The sequence below is a fragment of the Typopeltis vanoorti genome, chromosome 16, assembly GCF_054136105.1.
Source record: "Typopeltis vanoorti isolate ZY-2024b chromosome 16, IOZ_Tvanoo_1.0, whole genome shotgun sequence".
Taxonomy (NCBI): domain Eukaryota; kingdom Metazoa; phylum Arthropoda; class Arachnida; order Uropygi; family Thelyphonidae; genus Typopeltis; species Typopeltis vanoorti.
Window position 1 is genome coordinate 17,425,080 of NC_143564.1, and position 26,623 is coordinate 17,451,702.

At 35.4% G+C, this 26,623-nt stretch overlaps 1 protein-coding gene across 1 annotated transcript in view; it reads left to right on the forward strand.

Annotated features, from left to right (window-relative positions):
* Positions 1–26,623, forward strand: part of LOC150097870 (ATP-binding cassette sub-family C member 1-like) — a 626,276-nt gene that overhangs the window by 590,228 nt on the left and 9,425 nt on the right. Inside the window, exon 27 of the mRNA XM_090406616.1 lies at positions 12,740–12,934. Within this exon, the coding sequence (XP_090262742.1) occupies positions 12,740–12,934 (195 nt within the window). The remainder of the gene's footprint in view (positions 1–12,739; positions 12,935–26,623) is intronic.

A 26,623-nucleotide genomic window follows, 5' to 3' on the forward strand; every position in this document is an offset into this window, starting at 1 on the left:
AGCAGTGAGAGCACTGTCATTGGAACAGATTGCTCTAGCTCTATGGGTTAGTGTTTTTAAGATACCATATTGTTGAGAAGGGTGATGGTGTGATTGTTTGTGTAAGTATCTCCCTGTATGTGTGGGTTTTTCTGTAAACAGAAAATGATAAGGAACCTTCTGGAAGACGTGTGATCAGTGTGTCCAAGAAAGGCAGGCAGTCATTGGCTTCTAGTTCCATTGTAAAGTGGATTTTAGGATGCTGGCTATTTAGATGCACTAAAAATGTATTCAATGTGTCTGGGCCATGTGCCCAAATGGCAAACACATCGTCAACATAGCGTAGCCAGAGGCTAGGTTTGAGAGTGGCTGTGTTGATCGCTAATTTTTCCAGATGTTCTATGTAGAAGTTGGCTAGGGGGGGGGGGGGGAGAAAGAGGTGAACCCATAGCTGTCCCATCTAACTGTTTGTATATTTTCCCTTTCCATGTAAAATAACCTGCCTGTACTGTGAATTTAAATAGCTGGGATATATCTGGGGGAAATTGTGAATTTAGTAAGTTAAGTGTTTCAATCAGTGGTACATTAGTGAATAATGAGGTGATATCAAAACTCACCATTAGGTCTGAACTATTTAAGGTGTGGTTTTCTAAAATACTTTTTAGGTGGGTAGAATTTTTAACAAAGGAGGGAGAATTGTTTGTGTGAGTGGTTAGTAATTTTGCTAAATGTTTGGCTAGTTTATATGTAGGACTGTTTATACTATCTACAATAGGACGTAAAGGTGTACCTTGTTTGTGTATTTTTGGAGCACCATATATTCTGGGTGCTTTAACGTGTATGGGTTTAAGTTTTTTGACAATTTCTTTAGGCCAGGAAGTGATTTTGTTCAGTAACTTGCACACCTTATTCTTTTGTGAGTTGGTGGGATCTCGATCTATGATTTGGTATGTAGACTGGTCTTGGAGCAGTGCATGCATTTTGTTTTCATATTCTGTTGTATCCATAACTACAGTGGCGTTTCCTTTGTCTGATTTGGTTATTGTAATGTGGTTATTATTGCGTAGTTCTTTTAGAGCTATTATTTCTTTATGGGCACAATTTTGCCGTTACTCCAAAAGATGTGCCTAAAACCAAAATAATGGCTTCCGTTGAACATGGGATTCATGACTTGCCTCCAGCCATAGCCAATAATATTAGGTTAGATGTAGCCAATATCCTTATCCATTCTAAGCCTCCCAAAAATAATATCCCGAATAAAGAAATAATAGCTCTAAAAGAACTACACTTGGACTATTGTGCTCAGATCTTGTCACCTGGTTTTCAATGTGATGTGGAGACATTAGAAAGGATCCAGAGACGAGTGACTAAGACAATATCAGGAGTTTGAAATGCTGGCTATGGAGAGAGGTTGAAGAGATGTGGATTGCAGAGTTTGGTGGATAGAAGGAAGAGAGGTGATGTGATAAGAGACATTTAAGTTAGTGATAGGATTTCATCCAAAAGATGTTCAGTAACTTGCACACCTTATTCTTTTGTGAGTTGGTGGGATCTCGATCTATGATTTGGTATGTAGACCGGTCTTGGAGCAGTGCATGCATTTTGCTTTCATATTCTGTTGTATCCATAACTACAGTGGCATTTCCTTTGTCTGATTTGATTATTGTAATGTGGTTATTATTGCGTAGTTCTTTTAGAGCTATTATTTCTTTATGGGCACAATTTTGCCGTTACTCCAAAAGATGTGCCTAAAACCAAAATAATGGCTTCCGTTGAACGTGGGATTTATGACTTGCCTCCAGCCATAGCCAATAATATTAGGTTAGACGTAGCCAATATCCTTATCCATTCTAAGCCTCCCAAAAATAATATCCCGAATAAAGAAATAATAGCTCTAAAAGAACTACACTTGGACTATTGTGCTCAGATCTTGTCACCTGGTTTTCAATGTGATGTGGAGACATTAGAAAGGATCCAGAGACGAGTGACTAAGACAATATCAAGAGTTTGAAATGCTGGCTATGGAGAGAGGTTGAAGAGATGTGGATTGCAGAGTTTGGTGGATAGAAGGAAGAGAGGTGATATGATAAGAGACATTTAAGTTAGTGATAGGATTTCATCAGATTAATCCAGTGAGGATTATAAAAAGAGTAGAAGGTGAGAGGGGAAGTTATGTAAAAGTGTGGTGAAGAAGGATGTGAGGGGTAGATTTTTTACACAGAGAATTGTTAGTGAATGGAATGCATTGCCAGAATGTGTGTTAATGCAAGAAGTGTTAAGGATTTTAAGATTCTATATGATAAATATGTTGTCAGTTGAATGAACCTCCCACAATAAGTCTGTCGACTCCATGGGGGGTGTAATAATAATAATAATGAGAAAATAACAAAAGCATATTTCCGAGGTGCAAAGATCAAGGATTGTTAGTGAGCTGTAGGTTTGCAGAAGGGAGAAGTGAAATTGTTGATTATTTTGACAGGAACGTGACTTATTATTAACAGTATTAACAATACTATTTGTTTGATGTTGTTAACACTGTTAAAAATAAGTCATGAATAACCATCAATATGTCAATTATAACAATAGATTTAAGAGGCATCTTGGAATAGTGCCATGGCTTGAGAAGCTACAAGGAAAGAATGCCATTAGTGCATCATAAGTGGTCAGAGATTGTTTGAGAGAAACGAAATCAGACTGTTGACTCACTATCAGGAGGATAAACCAAGTGGAGATTAAGTGGATGACTAGAGCTATAAAACAAGTGCTGAAAAATAAAACACTGTGTGGTGAATATAAAGGTGATCCGAATACTCATGAGCAGAACGAAGTGCAAGCAAGAATGGTGTCTAGGATGGCAAGAAAAACCAACTCGGATTATGAGAGAAAGTTAGCTAAGCAGGCCAAAGTAAATCCAAAAGATTTTTTTCATTTATGTAGCAATTAGAGGAAAAATGACTGTGGTGGTTATCATCCTGGTGGAGATTTTGCATTTGCTGACGTGACAGAAATGCATCTCAAAATTGAAGTAGACGAACAGATGTTAAGCATATTGAAATATATCAATGTGAATACAGCAGTGGGACTGGATGACATGTCAGCTTGTGTACTACATGATTGGGCAAGAGAATTGGCATTGTCCCTGATGAATCCTCCAGATGAGAGGATTATTATCTAGTATTTCTAAGACAGCTTAACAGCTTATTTCAGAAATAACAACCAGCAGTAGTAATATTTGGAATTTTTTTTAAGGAAAAAAAATACAAACTAACACTACTTAACTTTGTTGTGGCATGCATATAAACAATATTATATAGTGAAAATATAGCATAGTATTTCTAAAACTTAGAATAATTTCAGCATACAGCTGAACAACAGATTATAGATTGCAAAGAGATAGTCTGCAATTAAAAGTACCTGCTTTGACAGATAAAACAATATTATTTCCTTATTTCTTTTGTCAGAACGGTAAAATGAAGTAATAGATTTTGAATACTCAAAACTCTGAAAACTTTCAAACCAATAGAAAATTAGATAGAGTAGTTATTTAGTTCCACTAATTTAGCACTAGATATAGGAATATGCACCTAACAAAAAAAAAAAAAAAAAAAAAAAAAAAAAAAAAAAAAAAACATCCGTTACAATTTTAAACAAAAAATGAAAGCGAAGAGTCCCTGCTGAAATATTATTCGATATAAATTTTTGAATAAATTATTAAAAAGAAATTTCATAATTGGAAACCAAGTAATGCAATTTAACATCATTTGTTGTTCATAAGAACATAAAACTCATTTCTAAAACTGAAGTGTAATGATCCATATAGTGATATTTTGCAAGGAAAGAAAACAAAAGTTCATATTTATTTCAATAAATGTTATTTTAAAAAATGTATAAATGTAACATAAATGATTCATAATGCAAAGAAAAATGAAAGAACATAAATAATGCTGTTCCATTGCACTGATTTGAAGAATAAAAGATGGCAAATTTACTACTACTAAATAAATTAATTACATAGTGTTCATTTCAGGATTGATTATTTATTTTTGCACATGTGAAATTTTTATTTTGGGTAGAGAGAGACAATAAATTGTGTTGTGCAGCAGAAAGTTTAAATATTGAAGGGCAGTGAAAAAAATTCTGAGTAACATAACAGACCTTCAAATCAAGTGACACAATGGTTGCCCCATTACACTTAATCCCCTAATGGCTCTACAATCATTGTTACGGGATAATGGCAGAGAAGGGTAATTACACGATTAAAGATAGAATGCAAGTGATATTTTGATCCATGAAAAATGCTAAGGTGGTCTGACTATTTCTTCCACCTCAACTGGTAGGGAGGTTAATGACATTGGGAAGAATTTGACAGGTGGCATACAGCTATTTGCTAATGGTGCAAAGGTAGACAGGATAACCAGGATAACGATATGCAATATTTGCAGAATCATTTGAATATACTGGAATTGTGAACATGTGAAAATGACTATCAGTTCAATGGTAGTAAATGTAAAGTTATGCACTTTGGTGTAATGTGATATCCATTGTCATATTATATTGGTGATATTATCCTAGAGGAAACTGATCAGGGATCTGGGGTTTTAATACACAGGAAGTTGAAATTCAAGGGCCATATAGAAAAAATTGCGAATTCAACTCAGAGGATAATTGCAATGCTGAAACAAATCTTAACATGTAATGATAAGCAAGTCATTTTGTCTCCTTACAAGTCCTTGATAAGACCTCACTTGGACTATTTTGCACATTGCATTCTCTCTACTGTATCAGTAGAGCGAATGCAATGTGCAAAAAGGAAAGTGTTGAAGATGATATTAGGATAATGGAATACATATTATGAATTAAGATTGAGAATTTGTGGGCTGTAGACACTAGAAAATTGGAGAAAGAGGGGTGATGTGATTGAGACTTAGACTTCTGAGAGGATCATACAGGATACTAGTAGATGGAATTCTTCATTTTATGAAGAGAGGGAAGAGGATGAGGGGGTGGGGGGCATCCATGGAAGTTAAGAATAAATACAGTCAAGGAGGACAAGTGGAGATCAAGTTTTCTCTCCTAGAGTGGTCAGTGACTGGAATGGATTGCTTGCATGATGCTAATATTGTCACGTATATTTCTGTCTTCTAAGGTGCTTCTTACTGCATCAATCCACCTATATCATGGTCTTCCACTAGGCCTTATTGCTCCATCCTGGAAAAACATTTTGCTGAACTTTCCCATTCAGTTTAAGTCACCATACCTGAGATTCTAGGATAACATATTCACAAATGAAAACTATGTCAAGTTCATTTCTAATATCCTCATTTTTAATATGATTCTACCATTGATAACATCTATTTGCTCCTATAATCTTTCTCATAACTCATAATTATAGTCTCTAGTCTTTCATCAAGTGTTTTATTTCTAATCCAGCTCTCAGATTCGTAAGATAAAATTTTCTTGCATACAGCTAGTTTTTTTCTTATTCCACATATATTTATTCAATTGAATTCCTAACATACAATCTTTGCTAATTCTGTTATCTATTTCAATATTTAATTTGCCATCTTCACAAAATTATGCCCAATTATTATAAATACCATGTAATTTATTTTGATTTCTGTAAAGAAAAACAAAACATAGTATGTAAACTAAACATTCAATCTGAGAAGTAATTTTTAACTAGATTATGAATGAATAATAAACAAAACAGTTTAGAACAAATAGCAGACTTTTTAAAACTTAGATATAGGTAATTAATTTGACCCCCAAGAATAATTCTTTCATAATTATCTGGAATAAAATTAAATGAATAAATAAATAACCCTTAACTAAGTGTAAAAAAGAAATAATTTTGAGATTACTTTTTCCAGCAGATAAAATATTTTTGTCATTACATAAATGTTGTCTGCTTGTTTTGTTACAATTTTGTATACATATCAATGGCAATTTTTTTATGATAGTAAGAAAATCATATATTACATTATGAAAGTTTCTCTTATTTTGTCTTGTCATTATAACAGTTCCAAGATACAAGGACTAGAAATTAAAAAATAAATAAATAAATATTATATATGGTTTAAGTCTCTCTAATATTTATATTTAAAATTAGAGATGTACCATAAGAAACTATGGATTTTCTTTCTTTGAATAGCACTAGCTCTGAGATGCAACTGTGAAACCAAGTTAATACACAGTCTTGCCATAAATACTGTTACAACTTCAACCCCCCCCCAATCCCTGCATATGCAGAATTCCATGAGCCTGGTTCTGTTAGTGGTGCTGTGCATAGCCAACATTCATGTGTTTATCAGTAGAGAGAGAGTTTCTAGCTGTAAAAGTTAACATGCAGTAAGTAGATTATGAGAACTGTGTAGTTGTAATAGCACATCACGAGGTTAGAATGCAGCCACCTGTTATTTTAAACTCAGGATTAGTAGGATATTTGTGTAATGGACTATCCTGTGAAAACTATGATAAGCTCTCATTCCCAGGTCATCATTTTGCTGAGAGCAATGATGACCTGGGAATGAGAGCTTATCATAGTTCTACTGGACACTTCCTAACACCAGAACTTATGCAAAAGAGGCCAATAAAATCAAAGGCACTTCACCAGTGGTATGTAAACAACAGACACTCAAATATCCCTCTTCATAGATGAGAATATTTTCATCATTGAAAAGTAACTGCCAGAACAATCTGGTATATGCTCCAGATGGTCGCATGGCACATACCATAATAACACCCAGGATTCAGAGAGGTCATCACCCCATATCAGTGATGGTTGTTTACTGTTATTACTTTTTAGTCTTATGCCTACAAGTTCTTAATGGGCTTATGAACTTCACACTGATTCAAAATTGTTTGCAGCATGTCATGATTGAGCAACAATTATACTGAATACTCTTAATTTGGGAGAACACTTCCCAGATTGAAAAGTTTATCATTTTATCAAGAGAAAAAAGTCATCAGTTGTGAAGTGGGTTGGGAGTTAAAGGAAGTACAGGCATACCCCAGTCATACAACACATTAGGTTCCAAATCACCATTGTAAAGTTAATCACTGCCCTTTTTTTTTTTTTCACCTGTATATGCATATAATGATTTAATAACATTTTTAAACAGTCATATATGCATAAATAAAGCCTTTATTTAAACATTGTATAAATGGCCACTGGTCATAAGTGAAAAGTGTCATAAAGGAAAGCATTATAAGACAAGGTATTGCTGTATTTTTTAATGTTAGACAGACACAAGAAAGTACTATGTGGCAGTTAAAATCCTCATTTTGAATTTCAACTTCAATAGATAGGAAGTTGAAATTCAGGGGCCATGTGACAAAGATTGCAAATACAACTCAAAAGATAATTGCAGTGCTAAACCAAATGTTTCAGCATTGCAATTATGTAAAGATAAGGATGTTATTTTGCCTCTTTCCAAGGCCCTGATAAGACCTCACTTGGACTATTGTGTGCAGGTCTGGTCTCTTGGTTTCTGTTGTGATTCTGATTTATTGGAGAGAGAGAGTACAAACGAGAGTATTAAAAATGATATCAGGATTGTTGAGTACTGATTATGAAGACAGATTGAGAATTTGTAGACTGCAGAAACTAGCAAACAGGAGAAAGAGGGGTGATATGATTGAGACTTACAAACTTCTGAAAGGGTCATACAGGTTTTCAATTTATGGAGGGTGGGGAAAGGATGAGAGGGCATCCTTGGAAGCTGCTAAGAAGGGATTGATGGCTAGATTTTTCTCTCAGAGGATGATGCATGATTGGAATGGCTTGCAATTGAATGTTGTGAGTGCAAGCAGTGTGAATGAATTCAAGAATAAGTATGATAACTGGTGTGCGTAGTATGTGGCCTCCCTCGATGAATCTCTGACTCCCTGGAGGTCTTTTAATAATAAAAATAATCTCAGAGTGCATAATTTTATGATTTTGCAATGTTAAATTGACAACCATTATCCTTTGCCTGCACTTCTAATGTATTTCAATTAGCCTGCAGGATGTCTGCATCACTTATCAACTATTGCCCTCTCTAGTTTGGCATCATCAACAAATAATTGAATATTTTCTCCCCTTAAATCATTCCCTATTATCTTTAATATGCAAATTAAACAGTAATGGTCCTAGTATAGAGCCTTGAGCACTTCACTAGTCATCCAAAATGAGGATTTTAACTACCACATAGTACTTTCTTGTGTCAGTCTGTCAGTGTTCGCTTTCATCCTTGCCACCAGCTTCATATCATTCCCACCTGCTCCTACTTATGTAATAGATCTCCATGTGTTATTCTGTCAAATGTCTTTGTGAAGTCCAGCAGCATCACAGTGTATCCATTTCCCTAATCCAATTCCACTGTTATTCTATTATAAAACATGAGTAAATTACTCAGGCAGGATCTTCATTTTCGAGCCATCCTGCCTCCTGTAGAGTATCATATTGCTGTTCACCTGTTCTTGAATTCTGTCTTTTAATCAACTTTAACCACCATTCCTAAGATAATTGGTCTGTAATTAACCTCTGGAGGCTCCTTTATGTAATAGAACTATCTCTTTCTACTCCTTTGGAACACTTGAAGAGCTGAGACCTAGATTAAACAACTTTGTCAGAGGCACTGCTAGTTCTCTTGCACCATACAGGCCAACATACTATCCTGTCCCACTGCTGTATTCACGTTGATTTTTTTCTATATACTGTATACCTCCAGTTTGTCTAACTGGATTCTCATACCAATCTCTGTCATATCAGCAACTGCAAAATCTTCACCTGGATGATACATCCTTGCAAAGTGATCACTTCAGTAACTCGACTATTTTTTCTGCTTTTGTCTCTTTGCTTTTATTGGCATTGATGAAAGTTATCCTTTCATAATCATTCTTGATCTTACTCACTACACAGTAAAAACATTCTTTAGGATTTCCTTTCACCTATTTAGCAAATTTTCTCTCATAATCTGATTTAGCCTTGCTTACCATACTGGCCACGCTTTATATTGCTTGTTAAGCATGTTAGTCACCTTTTTCTTTATTTTCTGCAGTTCCTCCTTGAAAAATAGAAAATATCATGAAAAGAAAATATTCAAGCTGGTTAATGTTATGAGAATATTCAGGTAAAATAAAAAATGATCACCATCCATTTAGTTTTGATCATTATACAAAAGAGTTACCATCTTAAAAAAAAATCAAATTCAAGCCACTTAAAGAGGTGAACTTAAATACATGTTGGAAAAAAGTGAGTTTGAAAAGAAGGACCAAACCTTAGAGACTCAGTGAAGTGTGAAGTTAATTTGTCAGCAAGGATAAAAAAAATCTAAACTTCAAGTTGGATGCAAGAAATTAAAGAAAATATCCTGGAAAAGAAGAAAGCCACCATGTGCTTTGAGAGAATACAGAGAAAAATGTAAGAAAGCTGGGGTATGTGTAAAAGTAGCTATGGGGAAACTTTAGAAAAAATATAAAAGATAAATATCATGAAGCAAAATTTTTTTGAGGCTTTTTAGGATATGAGACACGATCTGCAACCCCACTGATGCCCAAATCAATTGCAATGACCTACAATCCAACTGTAGACTTTTATAGTGGAGCTGTGTAGCCACTACAGTTGCTGTCTATTAATACCAGCTGCAGGTGGTATACAACCTTAGTTAGGACCACAACCCTGTCTTACTCCATTTGGGTTCAGAATATGACGATATCCCCAGGGCTTCTTCTTACTATCTGTCCTGATCTTCATTGGTCCAGCTTGAATCATAATTCATTGCAGTATTCAGTTTGGAAGTGATTATGTTGTATACTCCCATTAACTGAAAAAATGTTAAGACAGATCGACAAAGGACTCATGCCATTCAGAGCAAATATCTTGGAATTTTACTTGATGTCTTCATGGTTCATCAGCAGACCAGGATTTCTGACATTCGTACATTTTCATGTAATAAAGCTGTCAAGTAGTTTCAAAGGCTGACACCAGTACAGCCGCTCTGGGCTGGCAGAGCATGCCTTAGATATCCACCATAAAATTCGTTGGAAGAAAACAAAAATAATTCATCGCAGCAAGTTTAAATACGAAAGATTATTCAAAGAATCTTCAGCAGCTCTAAAAAATGTTCCTAACCTCAACAAATTTGGGTGCATGAAACTACCCCAAATTTGGGAGACTTACATTATGAGAACTTCAGCCCAACTGCCAAGCTACCAAATTAGCCCGCAAGATTAGGCACCATTAGGACTTTAGGAACAATATTAGTTTCTTGCTTTCTTCCTCATTTGCTTTGTGTTAGTGCCTGCGTGCACATACCATATCTTTATGTTCCTGAAGATGGCAATGTGACGTTGCCGAAATATAGAAGTTATTCATTAAAGTTATCTTTAATTAATATACTTTATATGTGTTGTTAATTCCGTAAACTAATTACCAGTTAGAAGAATACTATAAAATAAATCAGAGATAATAACTGTGAAATTATCATGTCACTATTATTATTAAATGCAATGGAGCAGTGATAGAATACTATTGAACATTAGTGTTAAAATATTCAAGAAATACAATCAGGAGTGTGTATCAATACTTAGATTATGTGGATGGGGGGGGGGGGAATCCCTTTCGAAACTTGAAATATGGCTGGAGTAGATATCTGACTAGAAATAACATCAAATATGGAGTAGTAAAAGCTTTACAGTGTTTACACTGCATGATTCAGAGGAACTCATCAAAAAATTAAATCCGGATGATTAGTATGAGGCACTCATAGCACCCTTCTATAAAAAAGGGGAATAAATCTGAATATGAGAATGCTTAAAGAAATTTTTTACTTCAATTTATATAGGGAAAAATTTATATAAGCACACTTCAGTAAAGGCTAAGAAAAACATTCAAATGAAAAATTGTGAACAATCTGATTTATGTCATATAGAAGTTGCCCAAACCACATTGTTGCCTTACAAGAGATAGTTATCCAAGAAGACATGGAAATGAAAGCTTTGTTTATCTCAAATAGTTCATATGAAGTCCAAAGATAAAAGCTGTTCAAAATGCTACAATTATATAGTGCAAAATGGGACTATTATCAGAGCAATGTTTAGCCTATATTTAATTTGTAGGTCAGCAGTTAGAATTGAAGAATACACAGGAAGTTGATTTTATGCAATATCAGATGTAAGACAAGGTTGAATATCTTTACTGTTATTCATCATCCATGTTGTGATCACATTATGAAACAAAGTAGCATTAAAAATGACATATTAAACTTAGCTCTTTACTTTATACAGATGATGTTATATCCCTAAATAAATCCAATACAATTCTTCAGGACTCTTTACTAAACTTAATAACTACTGTACCAAATTTGTAACTGTATTTTTAATGAAATTACAACATAGACAAATATATTACTTGGTCAAACAGACCATCTTTTATTCCCTGATGATGGCGGTTTGACTTTACGAAAATATTGGAAGTATTAATTAAATTTATTTTAGCTGATATATTAGTCTACATTGTAATTTCCTTTAAAAATACAGTTTTGAATAAGCAATGTATATAAGCTTTATCACAGATGTACCAAATTTGGAATGAAAATCAGTAATAAAAAGACAAATACTAAGAAATTAAGCCAGAACACAGAAAACATTAACTGAATTCTCAATGAGAAACCTATAGAAGAAGCAACATTATAATCAAACCACTAAACCAGCAATGTACAAGATGTTTAAACAGTTTTTATTGTATGGATCTGAGATTGTGTTAGAAATAACATATTTGATTAGAGATCAGATATATGAGTTGTGAGAAAAATTAGGATAACAAACAATTGTAGTAGTGGTAGAATCCTATTAAAAATTAAGATATTAGAAAGTAACATTGCTAGCATTCAAGAATCTGTGAGCAGAGCTTATTATCTAAGATAGTATGGTAAATAGAATGTGAGCGATAAAGTCATTGAAACAGGTTTTTGATGCCAGGAAAAAGACCCAGGTGAAGACTAAAATTTATGTGGATTGATGCAGTTGTTACTTAGTAGATCCCAGTGTAAGATGACAATATTGAGTTGACAAAGTTGTTGCCGGGAAGGTAGGAATAATGTCAGCTTAATTATATAGCACCATCCTTTTGTCACATGCATCTCATGAGGTATTGATGAAAAAAGTGAAATGCTGACCTAGTTGGCCGAGCGGCTAGCGTATCTGCTCTCCAGCCAACAGGCTGTGGGTTTGAATCCCACCATGGGCATGGATGTTTGTGATTATCTGTGAAAAATATTATTGATGGTGAAAAAATATTTCACTTTTTTTCATCATCAATACCTCATGAAATGCACGTGACAAAAAGATGATGCTACATAATTAAGCTGACATTATTCCTACCTTCCTGGCAACAACTTTGTCAACTCAATATTGTCATCTCACACTGGGATCTACTAAGTAACAACTGCATCAATCCACATAGATTTAAGTGGATGACATTGGTGTACTTGTGGTGGTTGGTGGATTGAGTGGTGGAGACAGAAAGCTGTAGAGTAAGTGCCTTTCCTCAATGAGTCTATGGACTCCCTGGAGGCATCATGTAATTATAATAATAACATACATCATTGAAAATCAATTCACTGGTATTAATACTTAAAGTAATATCTGTTACATATTATTTATTATTTTTCTTAAGAAGTGCATTTTGAAATTTAAAAAGCTGCCAAAAATTTGAAGGATGTAATTATTATGTGTTTTTTTTCTCCATATCTTATATATACTTATTATATATATTTAGTGTTGGTCAGAGGCAGTTAGTATGCCTTGCCCGTGCCCTTTTGAGGAAGACAAAAGTATTGGTCTTAGATGAGGCAACAGCTGCAGTTGATCTTGAAACAGATGAACTTATACAACTGACAATCCGGAAAGAATTTGCTGATTGTACTATTCTTACAATTGCACATCGACTGAATACTATAATGGATTATAACAGGTTAGTAAAAATTCAGTGTTAATAAAAAAAAAGTCCTGATTGCATGCACATACAGTGTGTGTGTGTACTGAATGATGTATTATTTTTATCCTCATCCCCCCCCCCAAAAAAAAAGTTTCTTATGTATAATTTCATTCTCCCATTTGTTAGTCAGAAAGGAAGGAAATGAAATTTATGCAGAGATAATTACCTGAGATAGCACATAATGAAGAAATTTTAAGTTCAAGAATGCTGGATCTGGTAATAACATAAAAAAATTTGACTGTAACCAAGGTTATTATGGGCAGAGCATTTGTGTAGCCTTGACCCAGAAGATTGCCAGACATGCAAAATTTTCAGTTAAGAAGAGGCATAGGTGGAATTACTAAGCAGGTGAGTATACTGAGGGATCAGCATTGCAATGGCATAAGAATTTGGTGGAGAAGATGTTAATAATCCACGGAATATAGTCAAAAGGTGTTTGAAGAAAGCAGAATCAGACTGTATACCCAATCAGGAGGATAAATGAAGTAGAAGTTAGATGAATGAGCAGCATCATTAAACAGAAGAGAAAGCTAATTGATGTAGCTAAAGGAAATTCCAAAGAGTTTGTTTGATATTTGGAAAGTAAAGAAGAATGACTATGGAATGATTTCAGCAAGTGCTGATGGTAGGAAGGTGACAGAAGCATATAAAATAGCTGAGTTACTGAGTGATCAGCAAGGGTATTTATTACCATCTAGGTGGAGATATTGCAGTGATAGAATACATCACTAACTGATGTGAGAATAGAAGTAGATGAATTGGACTTGCTTATGATATTATTGAACCTTAATGCAAATACGGACATGAGATTAGATAAGATAGCAACCCATATATTATGAGAATGCACAATGGAATTGGCAGCTGGTGCCTAGAGACTGAAACAAGGACAAAGTTGTTCCATTTCATAAAAGAAAACTAAAACAGAGGCAGCATATTATAGGCCAATCTTATATTGTTTCTACTGTGTAAAGTATATATAAATATTTAATGGTATATCTGTTTTATGGTTAGACCACTGCATATATTCCACAAAAACAACAAAATAAGAGCAATCATTGCATCAGTATTTTCCCTTCCTTATCTCTAGAAATATAATTTGCATTTATTTTATATACTGGTATGCAGTATTACTGTTTATGCAAATATGGTTTTCATTCTTATTTCTCATCCAAAGCCATCATCATAAATAAAATAGATGTATAGAAAACCACAGTCCTTGTTTCTTTCATAAGATAATCAGGTACTTTCTTTTTCATATCCTTTGGAAAAAAATCAAAACTCTGTGATATATTTCTCATATTTCACTCTCAAGTTAAGTCTTCACCAGGTTTGGAGATTTTACATAATGCTTCATAATTGGTGATTTCTAAAAACATGGTGAGCTTTGCCAATCGTGTAGGATTAGCCAGGGTTGATTTTCTTTCAAATAAACTCTGAAAACTGAAGTTTTTTTTTTTTTTTTTTTCCTTGGCGTTAAAGAATAGAAGAAATAGAGATCATCAAAAAAAAAAGTCTTAGAAAAATTCCATGTACCAATCATTTTGAGATAGGTTTTTAGGGTATTTTACTGTATTTCCTGCCAAGTAACATTTATTTTGTTTTTCTTGCACTTGTGGAGTGCTGTGGGTGTGTGTATTGGTGAGTGGGAGGAAGGAGGAGATTTATTCACTATATATGGTTTCATTGCATCATCATTGAATTCCTGACACGTACAGAATATCATGATGGTACTACATGAACTTACATCATTACTAACTTATCAAAAAATATTTTTATTTATATTGATACAGTAAAAGGCACTTTTGACTGTTAATAATCCACCTATATTTTGGTCTTCCTCAGGGTCTTTTTTTCCTGCCAACCTGGCAGAGTTTTGCTAATCTTTTCTCTCCCATTCTGTTTAAGTGACCATAGCACCTGAGATTAGCTCTGTTAACTCATTCCTGGATGCTTACAATGTCAAGTTCTTTCCTAATATCCTCGTTTTTAATATGATATTGCCATTGATGCCATCTGTTCATGCCCCTAATCTTTCTCAGGACTCTCATATCTGCGGTCTCTAGTCTTTGGTCAAATGTTTTACTTGTAACCCAGCTCTCTCAGATCCATAAGTTAAAATTGGTTTGAACACTGTCTTGTATACAGCTAATTTAGTGTTTTGACTAATTTCGCTCCTATTTCATATAAATTTATTCAGCTGGCTTCCTACCATATCAGCTTTGTTGATTCTGTTGTCTATTTCCATATTTAATTTACCTTCTTCACTAAAAATTGTGCATAAGTAAATGAAATGTTTTACTTGTTCTATAGGTTATCCATTCACAATGCAGTAGATATTTTCATTGTCTTTGTGTTGTTATTGCTTGTTTTCATACCAAATTTATTACAACAGTTATTCAATTTAGTCAGGGAATCTTGCAGACTTGTACTGGATTTATTTAAAAGTATACCATCATCTGCATAAAGTACAGACCCTGAGATCAACATCTCCAATTTTGATATCAGGTTTAATACCTCTATCCTTCATGATGTGATCAATATAGATAATGAATAACAGAGGGGATAATATGTACATCCTTGTCTGACACCAGATTTAACATCAAATACCATCTTTCTGTACTTCTTTCAATTCTAACTGCTGACATACAACTCAAATAAAGACTAGGTATTTCTTGATATAATGCCCTATTGACACCATATAACTAGCATCTTTTCTCTTGGCACCTTGTCATATGCATGTTGCAGGTCCACAAAACTTAAATACAGTGCTTTGTTATATTCTCACGAATTCTCAACTATTTGTCGTAAAGTGGAAATCTCATCCTGATAGCCTCTATTTGGCCTGAATCCACTTGTTCTTCACTAAGCTTCTCTTCCACAATCCTTCATAACCGTTTTTCAATTATACTTGTATAAATCTTACCAGGAACCCTCAGTATGGAAATACCTCTAATTCTCACATTCCATTTTATTTCCCTTTTTATATATGGATACTATGAGAGCTCTACTCCAGTCATCTAGAATTCACCCCTCTGTCAAGGCTTTCTGAACTATGCAGTGCAACTAATGCAAGACTTTTATACCCCCATACTTGAGCATTTCTAGTTGAACATCATCTACTCCTGCTGCCTTTCCATATTTCAAACTTTGGTGGTTTTTGTCTATTTCAAGTATGGATATGCATTCCTGATTGTGTGCCTGTTGAGTGTTTTTTACCACAGTGGCTGTCATTGCATTTCGTTTAGCAATCAAGGATATCTTTTTCTCCAATTTTCATGTCACCTTTATCATCTCTAATTCCTTTTACAGCACTCTTTCTTCCATTTCTGAGCTTTTTCAACAGCTTCCAGAATATTTTGCCACCTTCCGGATATTTATTATCTATGTCGTTACCAAAGTCTAAAGTCTTCCCATGACTTTTGTTTAGCTTGTTTTACTCAGTGTTTAGCTTTCTTAAATTTGTCTCAGTATCCTCTAAAAGCACAAGTTGACTTATTTTCCAGGCACTTTCGATATGCTTTCTTCTTTAACTTCCTATCCATCATGGAGTTCTGATTTTTCTATCCTTGTAGACAACTTCACCACATGTCTCATTGGCTGAATCGATCAATGTTTTGTTCAGGAATTGCCACTGAATCTCGAGCTTTGGTTTCTGTTCTCAAACTCTGTCAATGTTTGTGTACTTTAGTCTACAGTTCACATCTGAGAGCTACTCAACTTTTGTTCTCTTTAAAACTTTTTTTCATGTTCTTCCTTTCTATATGAAATTCAATTTTATCCTGCTCAAGACTAAATGGGGCTCACTTTTGATTTCAAATCCTGTGTACACTCTAATGTCCTGCACCAGTGAGAAAACATCGCTATCAACAATAACCTAGTCAATGAGACTTTTCTTATTTCTTGCTTCTTCTCTCCATCTGAATTTATACACATTTTTATGTTGGAACATTGTGTCAGATCATGGACTGAGCAGAAATCCAACAGGTATTTGCATTACTATTAGCTTTGCTCTTTTCTACATATTTTCTCAAAATATTTTTGTATGATGATCATTTCCTACTCTGCTATTTAGATCCCCAACAAGGACCAACTTTTCCTTTTTCATTGTCAGTTGCTTTCTCTAAAGCCTCAAAAAATTCCTTCACTTCTATCTTAGTAGAACCTTCTGTAAGTCCATATGCACAAATAAATCTCATTGTCCAGTTCCCCATTCTGATATTTGCCCACATCACTCTACTTGAGACTTCCTGACATTCAAGCAGATTAGCCTCGTATTTAGTGTTGAATGCTATAGCTACTCGTTTTCCCTGTTTGTTATTGCTTGAATATAACATTTTGTATTTATTGCTTTGAAAGATCTCTCCGGTTTTTGTCTTATTTTGTTTTAGTCACCCCTATTATGTCGATCTGGTGCTTATCCAATTCCTTAACCAGTTCTATTTCTTTGCCATTTGGTCTACTTATGTTGATAGTACCAATCTTGAACTCTGATGTTGAGTTGAGGTGTGTTTTCAGATTTGTTCCAGTAGCTGACTTTTCACTGTTCACCCTAGTTCCGTGGCAAAAACAACGGGGGCGTTGTTTAATCAGGCAACGCCCCAGCCAACATGAAATTCTGCCATGTTGTACCATCATTTTATTTGTGGTTTAAGCCAATGAGAACACAATTTGGTCGGCTAAATCCCAAACTGCTAGCCCATCCTCTTTTGTTCAGTATCCAGGTGCACCACGGGAAGGTGAGGACTGGGCATTAGGTCAGAAGCCCTGGTCAGTTCTCCACATTCCTTTAAAGGCTATGTAGAGGTCTCACCTCATTTATACAGCTTTGATCCTTATGCACCCTCGTTTCATTGCATTGCAAATAAAAATTCTTAGTGCATAAAAATGAATCGTGTTTTATGTATATAAAAAGACTGCATCTGGTAATCTACAACAAAATCTTTTACATATCAATTTGCTTACTAAGAGCTCAATCAACATATATATAACTGACACTATGTCCATGTGAATGATGTAATCGTACCCCCCCCCCCCTTGTAGTCGTTAATAAGCTGTGATATATACACAAACTGTTTATTATTGGTTACTTATTTTTTGCAAAAAAAAAAAAAAATGCTTCCAACTGTTTTTGAATTTTTAATTTATTGCATCACCCCATAATACCACAACTGTAAATTATTGGATATTTATTTGACTATGACAAATCTTGGTTTTTGTTTTCCTCAAACAAGCTGGTTCATATTCAAAGGGTTTAGGGCAATGCATGGAGACTGAAATATAATTACCTACACTTTTAAAAATACAAACAATTATAGAATTTCTCTTAATGAGATCTAAATGAGATCTCCTCTCATTTATACAGCTTTGATTCTTATGCATCCCATCCCATTGGCAAGTTACAAACAATGCAATTTGTATAATGCATGGCTTGAGTGTTAAAGGGGTATTGTATGGATGGATGCTGAAGATTTTTTCCAATGCATAGGAGGAAGAGAAAGAACAAGGGATCATCCTTGGAAATTTTGTAAGAGTGTGATTAGCCAGAGTATTTGGACTGGATGTTTTGCTTGTGATGATGAGTTTGAGTGTTATAAGTATTGGTGTTCCACGATGAGTCTTTGACTCCGTGGAACACTCATTGTGGAAGGCCCAGCCTAGAAAACACAGTCACTACTCGAACTCATTCACCATTCATGCTCTCAGGTAATGCATTCCATAGTTCAACCACCCTCCATTCAAATAAGCCACTTATTTTCGTAATTTCCAGGGATGGTTCTTGGTCCTTGCTCCTTCCCCCCCTGTTTCACCAAACAAAGGAACTCCCTTGTCAACCCTATAACCACCTCTCAACAGTTTAAAAAGTCTCAATCATATCACCTCCCCTACTATTTACCAAACTCTGCAGTCCACATTCCCTCAGTCTGTCCTCATAATTAACATTGTACAGTCCTCATATCATGTTTGTTATCTGCCTCTGCACTCCTCCACAGTTAATTTATCCACTTGAAATTCTAGGAACTAAATTTGAGCACAATAGTCTAAGTGTGGTCTGATACGGCTTTATACAATGGAATGACAATCTTTTATCTCTGCAAGTCAGTACCCCTCTCAGTATTGCAGCAATCCTCTGGGTTACCTTTGCAATATGCTCCCTGAATTTTAGGTTTTTATCAGTCATCACCCCGAGATCCCTTGCCTCCCCCACTTCCTCCAACAAACTATGCAGCCTCCCATCATTGTATACCAAAACTTTACATTTAGCTGAATTAAACTGATCTCCATTCATTTGTCCATCTGTCCAGTTTATTCAAATCCTCTTTGCAGGGCTACCACATTACTATATAACATTTTCATCTTGAAACAACTGAATATCCCCTGCAATCCATTGACAATGTAATTCATATAATGGTTAACTGATATGTCCCAGTATTGAGCCCTATGGGTCCCCATTTATAATCTTCTGCTTCCTTGATACTGCTCCCTGATACAACTCTCTGATCAGATAGCCAATTCCAAATCCAGTTCACTAATCTGACATCTCAACCCATGTACTGCAACTTAAATATCCGCTTATCATGTGGCCCTGTCAAATGCCTTTGTAAAATCCCAAAAAAATTGGCAGAATATGCCTTTCTCTCATCAACTGCTCTTGTCACTTTATTATAAAAGACAATCATATTACTAAAAGAAGAATACCCTTTAACACATATAACATTACCCTCCCAATGCTGTAAATGATCCCTCACTAATTTCTCCAAAATCTTAGCAACTACTGATGAAATACAAACTGGCATACAGTTTGACACTTCCAGTCTGCAATGGCACTATCTTACCCTCTTTCCACTCCTTGGGCACCTTTCCTGTGGCCAGATGTTCATTGAAAATCCAGGTCAATGGAACTGTCATTTCTCTAGCACATTCTCTCAAACCCTTCGTGAAATCCATCCAGTTCAATTGCTTTACTGACATTTAGAGTACTCAGTATTTGAAACATACTCTCCTTACACTTCTAAACCTTGAACCTGCCCTATCCCTCTAGTATTAAAACCTACTTCTCCAGGATGAAATACCCCAATAAAGTGTCATTGAACAACACCACTATGTCCTTTACATCAATCATTCTATTTCCATTTTTATCCAGCAATGTCATTCTTTCACAATCATTTCTCCTTCTACTGGCTATATAATGAAACAATTCCTTAGGATTTTCAACAGTTTGGATCTCAGGTCCAATCTCTTTTCATATTCCAGTTTTGTCTTCCTCACGATACTAATCACTCTCCTGGCATGAGTCTTATATTCTTCATGCATCTGGTCTCCACTCTTCTCCTTATATCTTTTCCATAATCTCTTTTTTACCTGCAGTTCCCATTTGATATTGTTTGTCATCCATACGAATAAATGAATAAATATTTAACTGACAGCCATTTACATTTGCCCATATTTCCAGCCTATTCACATCATTTTGCAAGTGCTTGATATCAGTAACATCCCTGATTGTCCTGCCTATCTTCATTTCATCGACAAACAATTGCACATCTGTTACATGCGCCTTAATGTATAAATTGAATAACAGTGGCCCTGAGGTACACCACTGGTCCCCTTAAGTCTGACGGATTCACAACCTCTGTATACCACTTTTTGATATCTGTCTGTCAACCATCCACTGATCCAAGTATAGAGCTTATATTCCAGTTTATTGAAGCTTTTCGGGAGGTATCCTATCAAATGCCTTAGCAAAATCCAACATCATCATAGTGTATCCATTCCATTTATCCAACTCACCCATAACATTGGTAAAAAAATATGAGCAAATTGCTAAAATATTACCTCATCATCATCATCATCCAATTCCTGACATGTACCCTCATGAGGTGTACAGGATATGATAGTACTACATGAAAAATTTCCTATCTACAATTTTCCTCCAAATCAGTCTGTTACTTGTCAAGACGCCAACATTATCAGATCTTATATTTCTGTCGTCTAAGGCACTTTGTACCGTATCAATCCACCTATATCTTGGTCTTCCTCTGGGTCTTTTCCTGCCAACCTGGCAGAGAAAACTTGTTTTGCTTATCTTTCCTCGCCCATTCTGTTCAAGTGACCATATTCTTTATGATTAGCTCCGCTAACGCATTCCTGGATGCTGACAATATCAAGTTCTTTCCTAATATCCTCGTTTTTAATATGATATTGATGCCGTCTGTTCACGCCTCTAATCTTTCTCAGAACTCTCACATCTGCAGTCTCTAGTCTTGGGTCAAGTGTTTTACTTCTGACCCAGCTCTCAGATCCAAAAGTTAAAACTGATTTGTACACTGTCTTGTATACAGCTAATTTAGTGTTCCGACTAATTTCTCTTTTATTCCATATGAATTTATTCAGTTGACTTCCTACCATACCAGCTGTGTTGATTCTGTTGTCTATTTCCATATTTAATTTACCATCTTCACTAAAAATCGTTTATACTGAAATGTTTTACTTGTTCCACAGGTTCTCTGTTCACAACACAGTTGACATTTTCACCGATTCTACCTATTTTCATTGTCTTTGTCTTTTTATTGCTGACCTTCATACCATATCTATTACAACAGTTATTCAATTTAGTCAGGGAATCTTGCAAACTTGTAGTGGATTTATTTAGAAGTATAACATCGTCCGCAAAAAGCAAAGAGCTGACATTAACATCTCCAATTCTGATATCATGTTTAACACCACTTTCCTTCATAATGTGATCCATATAGATAATGAATAACAGATGGGATAATGTACATCCTTGTCTCACACCAGATTTAACATTAAACTACCTTCCTGTCCTTCCTTCAATTCTAACTGCTAATTTACAACTCAAATAAAGACTAAGTATTGCTTGATATAATGCCCCATTGACACCATATAACTGTAGCATATTGAATATCTTCTCTCTTGGCACCTTGTCATATACCTTTTCCAGATCTACAAAACTTAAATACAGATCTTTGTTATATTCCCATGCTTTCTCAACTATTTGTTGTAAAGTGAAGATCTGATCCTGACAGCCTCTATTTGGCCTGAATCCAGCTTGTTCTTAACCAAGCTTTTCTTCCACAATTCTTCTCAACAGTTTCTCAAGTATACTGGCATAACTCTTGCCCGGAACACTCAGTGGGGAAATACCTCTGTAATTCTCACATTGTTTTATTTCCCTTTTTATATATGGGTACTATTAGAGCTCTGCTCCAATCATCAGGAATTTGTCCCTCTGTCTAGGCCTTACAGTGCAGCCACTGTAAGACTTTTATACCACCATACTTAGCATTTCTGGTCGAATATCATCTACTCCTGCTGCCTTTCTACATTTCAAGCCTTTGATGGCTTTTTCTACTTCAAGTATGGATATGTATTCCTGACTGTATGCCTGTTGAGTGTTTTTTACCACTGTGCTATCACTGCTTGTTTCATTTAGCAATTTTTCAAAGTAATTACTCCATACTTCAAGGATATTTTTGTCTGCCATTTTCATGTCACCTTTATCATCTCTAACTCCTTTTACAGCACTCTTTCCTCCATTTCTGAGCTTCTTCAACAACCTCCAGAATATCTTACCACCTTCTTGATATTTATTTTCTATGTTCTTGCCAAAGTCCTCCCATGAATTTTGTTTAGCTTTCTTACATTTGTCTCTATATTCTCTAAGAGCACAAGCTGACTTATTTGCCAGGAACTTTTGATATGCTTTCTTATTTTCCTTCACTTCCTCTTTAACTTCCTGTGTCCACCATGCAGTTCTGATTTTTCTATCCTTGCAGACAACCTCACCACATGCCTCTCTGGCTGAATCAATCAGGGTTTTCTTCAAGGCTTGCCACTGAATCTCCAAAGTTTGGTTCCTTTTCTCAAACTCTTTCATTTTTAATTCAATAATCTTTTTGTATTTTAGTCTACAGCTCACATCTGAGAGCTGCTCAACTTTTATTCGCTTTAAAACTTTCTTACATGTTATTCTTTTCAATATGAAATTCAATTTTATCCTGCTCAAGACTAAATAGTGATCACTTCCAATTTCAAATCCTCTGTACACTCTGGTGTCCTGCACCAGGGAGAAAACATCAGTATCAACAATATCATAGTCAATGAGACTTTTCTTATTCCTTGCCTCTTCTCTCCATGTGAATTTGTGCACATTTTTATGTTGGAACATGGTGTTAGTAATAACTAGTCCATGTCCTCAGCAGAAATCCAACAGGTATTTGCTTTGTTATTTTTTATTATTAGCTTTGCTCTTTTCTTCAAATTTTCCCAAAACATTTTTATATGTCTGACAATCATTACTTACTCTGCTATTTAGATCCCCAACAAGGACTTACTTTTCCTTTTTCATTGTGTCAGTTGCTTTCTCTGAAGCATCAAAAAATTACTCCACTTCTACCTTAGTAGAGCCTTCTTTGGTCCATAGGCACAAATAAGTCTCATTGTCCAATTCCACATTCTGATATTTGCCCACATCACTCTACTCGAGACTGCTTGCCATTCAAGAAGATTAGCCTCGTATTTTGTGTTGAATACTATGGCTACTCCTTCTTTTCATCGATTTTCATTGCCTGAATATAACATTTTGTATTTATTGCTCAGAAAGATCTCACCATATTTTGTCTTTTTTGTTTCAATCATCCCTATTATGTTGATCTGGTACTTATCTAATTCCTCAGCTAGCTCTATTTCTTTGCAATTCAGGCGTCTTATGTTGATAGTACCGATGTTTAACTCTGGTGATGTTGAGTTGGGGTGTGTTTTCAGATTTGTTCCAGTAGCTGACTTTTCGCTGTTTACCCTGGTTCCCTGGCGAAAACAATGGGGGTCTTGTTTAACTGGGAGACACCCTAGCCGGCATGAAATTTTGTCATATTGTACCATCATTTTGTATTTTGGTTTAACCAATAAGAATACAATTTGGTCGGCTAACTCCCAAATTGCCAGCTTATCCTCATTCGTTCAGTATCCAGGTAGATACCAAACAGGGTGCACCACGAGAAGGTGAGGATTGGACATTAGGTCAGAAGCCCTGGTCGGTTCTCCGCATTCCTTTAAAGGCTATGTGGAGGTCTCCTCTTAGTTATACAGCTTTGAACCTTAAGCACCCCAAAACATTACCTTCCTTTACTAAACCCATCCTTGCAGAGTATAGCTTGTTTGTCTACCTCCCCATTTCTGTATGAGTTCTTACCAACTTCTCTACAATCTTTACTACCACACCAGAGATACTGGTGTGGTAGTAAATACATCAGTTTATGCAATGCCCTTGTACAATGGAACTATCATACATTCCTTCCATTACTTTGGTATCATTCCTGAACTGAGACTCAAGTTATACAAACATGTGAAAGACTTAACCAATTCGGTTGAACATTCCTTCTTTAGCAAACGTTCTGATATTCCTTCTGTCCCTATTGACAAATTCATATCCAGATTATGCAACAGCTCTTCAACCTCATTTGCATGCACCTCTTCATCCAAGGTATCAGTAACACTGGCACCATGTTACATACATCAAACTCTAGAGATGCATTCAGATACTGCCTCATTTAAGCACTTTTCAGATTTTCATGCATTGCTGCATTTTTCCCCATTCAGTAACTGATACCATGGGACCAAAGTTAGTATTCGCCTAAGTTGATCATGATTTCCAGCTTTGCAGTTCAGTATGTAACCTGTTCTAATGGGAACATCAATATAATTAGAAATTTCCCAAGAAAGCACAGCATGATGACTGTCACCAACTGGTGGTAAAATAGTCAAATTCTTACCAGAAACCCATTCTTATGCTATGAACAAATCTAGCACTCTTTGATCTCAAATTCTTTCTCTCACATGCTGTTGAGGGATTTCTCTTCTACCCAATCAATGTTTGGAAAATTGAAGTCGCTCATTTGGTATCATTATGGGCTAAATTGGTGATGCATTTCTCTGTCCCCTGCAACTAAGCAGTCAGGTCTGTAGCAACATCCCACCATGTATTTCATTCTGTTAGCCTCCACTTCACACCAAATAGCCTCAAAATCACTGCTACATGGGACATTGTTACCATCACTGTTTTCTTGTGTTTCAATCCTATTTGGACTTAAGTCGTCTGCTATCATTTAGTAATATCCTCCCCACCGCTCCTATTTCTTCTGTCATTCCTAAAAATAGTATACCCATTATACTCGATCCCAGTTACCATATCTGTTTTTGATAGCTAGGTTTCACTAATGCCAACCATCTTATGCCACAACAAACTCAACTCCTTTGTTTCTGATGCTCCTGACTTTTGTGTATAGACATAACAAATCACCACTTAGCCTATATTCTCAAAAGATCCGAACCTAAAGCATATATTTCCATCACTTTGCCAGATGCATAACCATGTTTGAAGTCATTCATATCTTTATCACACATGCTGCTATTGTGGAACAATGCCCTCGAAGTATTATTAGTGCTGTACATGCAGTTCTGCATGTATTGTGTATGCAGTCTATATGACAGTGGCTGAGTGAATAAGTGAAGAAAGAGAGATCATTTAGCCAAACTTTCTTTTGAACTGCCTCAAAATTTTTAGACAAGTTTGGTGTACCTATCCCAAACGTGAGAAGAGTACCACTGGGAAAATTTTGTATTTGTAGAATTGATTTTAAAAAAAGTATGTTTTGATTCAGTGAAAGTGATTAGTTTATCATCACATGATGGAACAATGGTATAAAGATCAGTGTATATGCCACCAACTGAAGCTTAGAATATTTGAATATAGCATGGTTTTTCATACACTGGTGTCCAAAAGCTAAAAACTATGTTTATAGTGTGACTTTTTTTCTTGACTACTTGTATTAGAAACTATAACACATTTTAGGAATGCTAGTCAAGTGAGTAATATTTATTATCCGACTAATTTCACCGATTTTTGCTATCGGCATCTTCAGAGATACAATTGGTAAGCGATATCAAGGTAACAGACTAGGTTTTAACTGACAGTTCTAATTCATACAAGATTAGTACTGTGCATGAGACAATACGCGAGTCACGGGTACATTATTTATTTGTTAAGAGACATAATGTAATTGGTGTGAAAGTTAATTTCTTTGGTGTTTAGTGATCTAATTAAAGTTTTCCAAATCTTCGGTAGGATTAGACCTTGATTCTTATTTAGGTTTCCTGTTGAACGGGCGACTATAACAGCTTCCTTGAAGGTTCTGGAATGGTAGCTCTCTTCTATATAGGGCATATGACTCTTATCCCACTCAATAAGATGGTTGGTAGTGGCGAAGTGGGAAGAAACGCCTGAAATATCTTGTCTGTTGTTTCTAACATAGCCTATGTGCATCTTCTGTCTCCTTTCGAAGCTTCTAGAGGTATGACCAATATAACTAACACCACAGGAACAAGGTATATTGTATACTCCAGAGTACTTGTAGAATGGATGAGGGTCTTTCAGTGATCTTAAAAATTTCCAAATAGTGTTGACTGGCTTGAATGTTACTCTAATATTGTGTGGTTTTAGAAAGATAGCCAATTTTTTGGAAATGGTGCTGACAAATGGAATAGTTACAGTGCTGATGTATTGGGTGTCATCACGTTGTCTTTGTGGTATATCCGAAAAGAGAATCTTGTTGATGAGTCTTTTAGGATAACCATTTAAGGATGCTCTCTGGA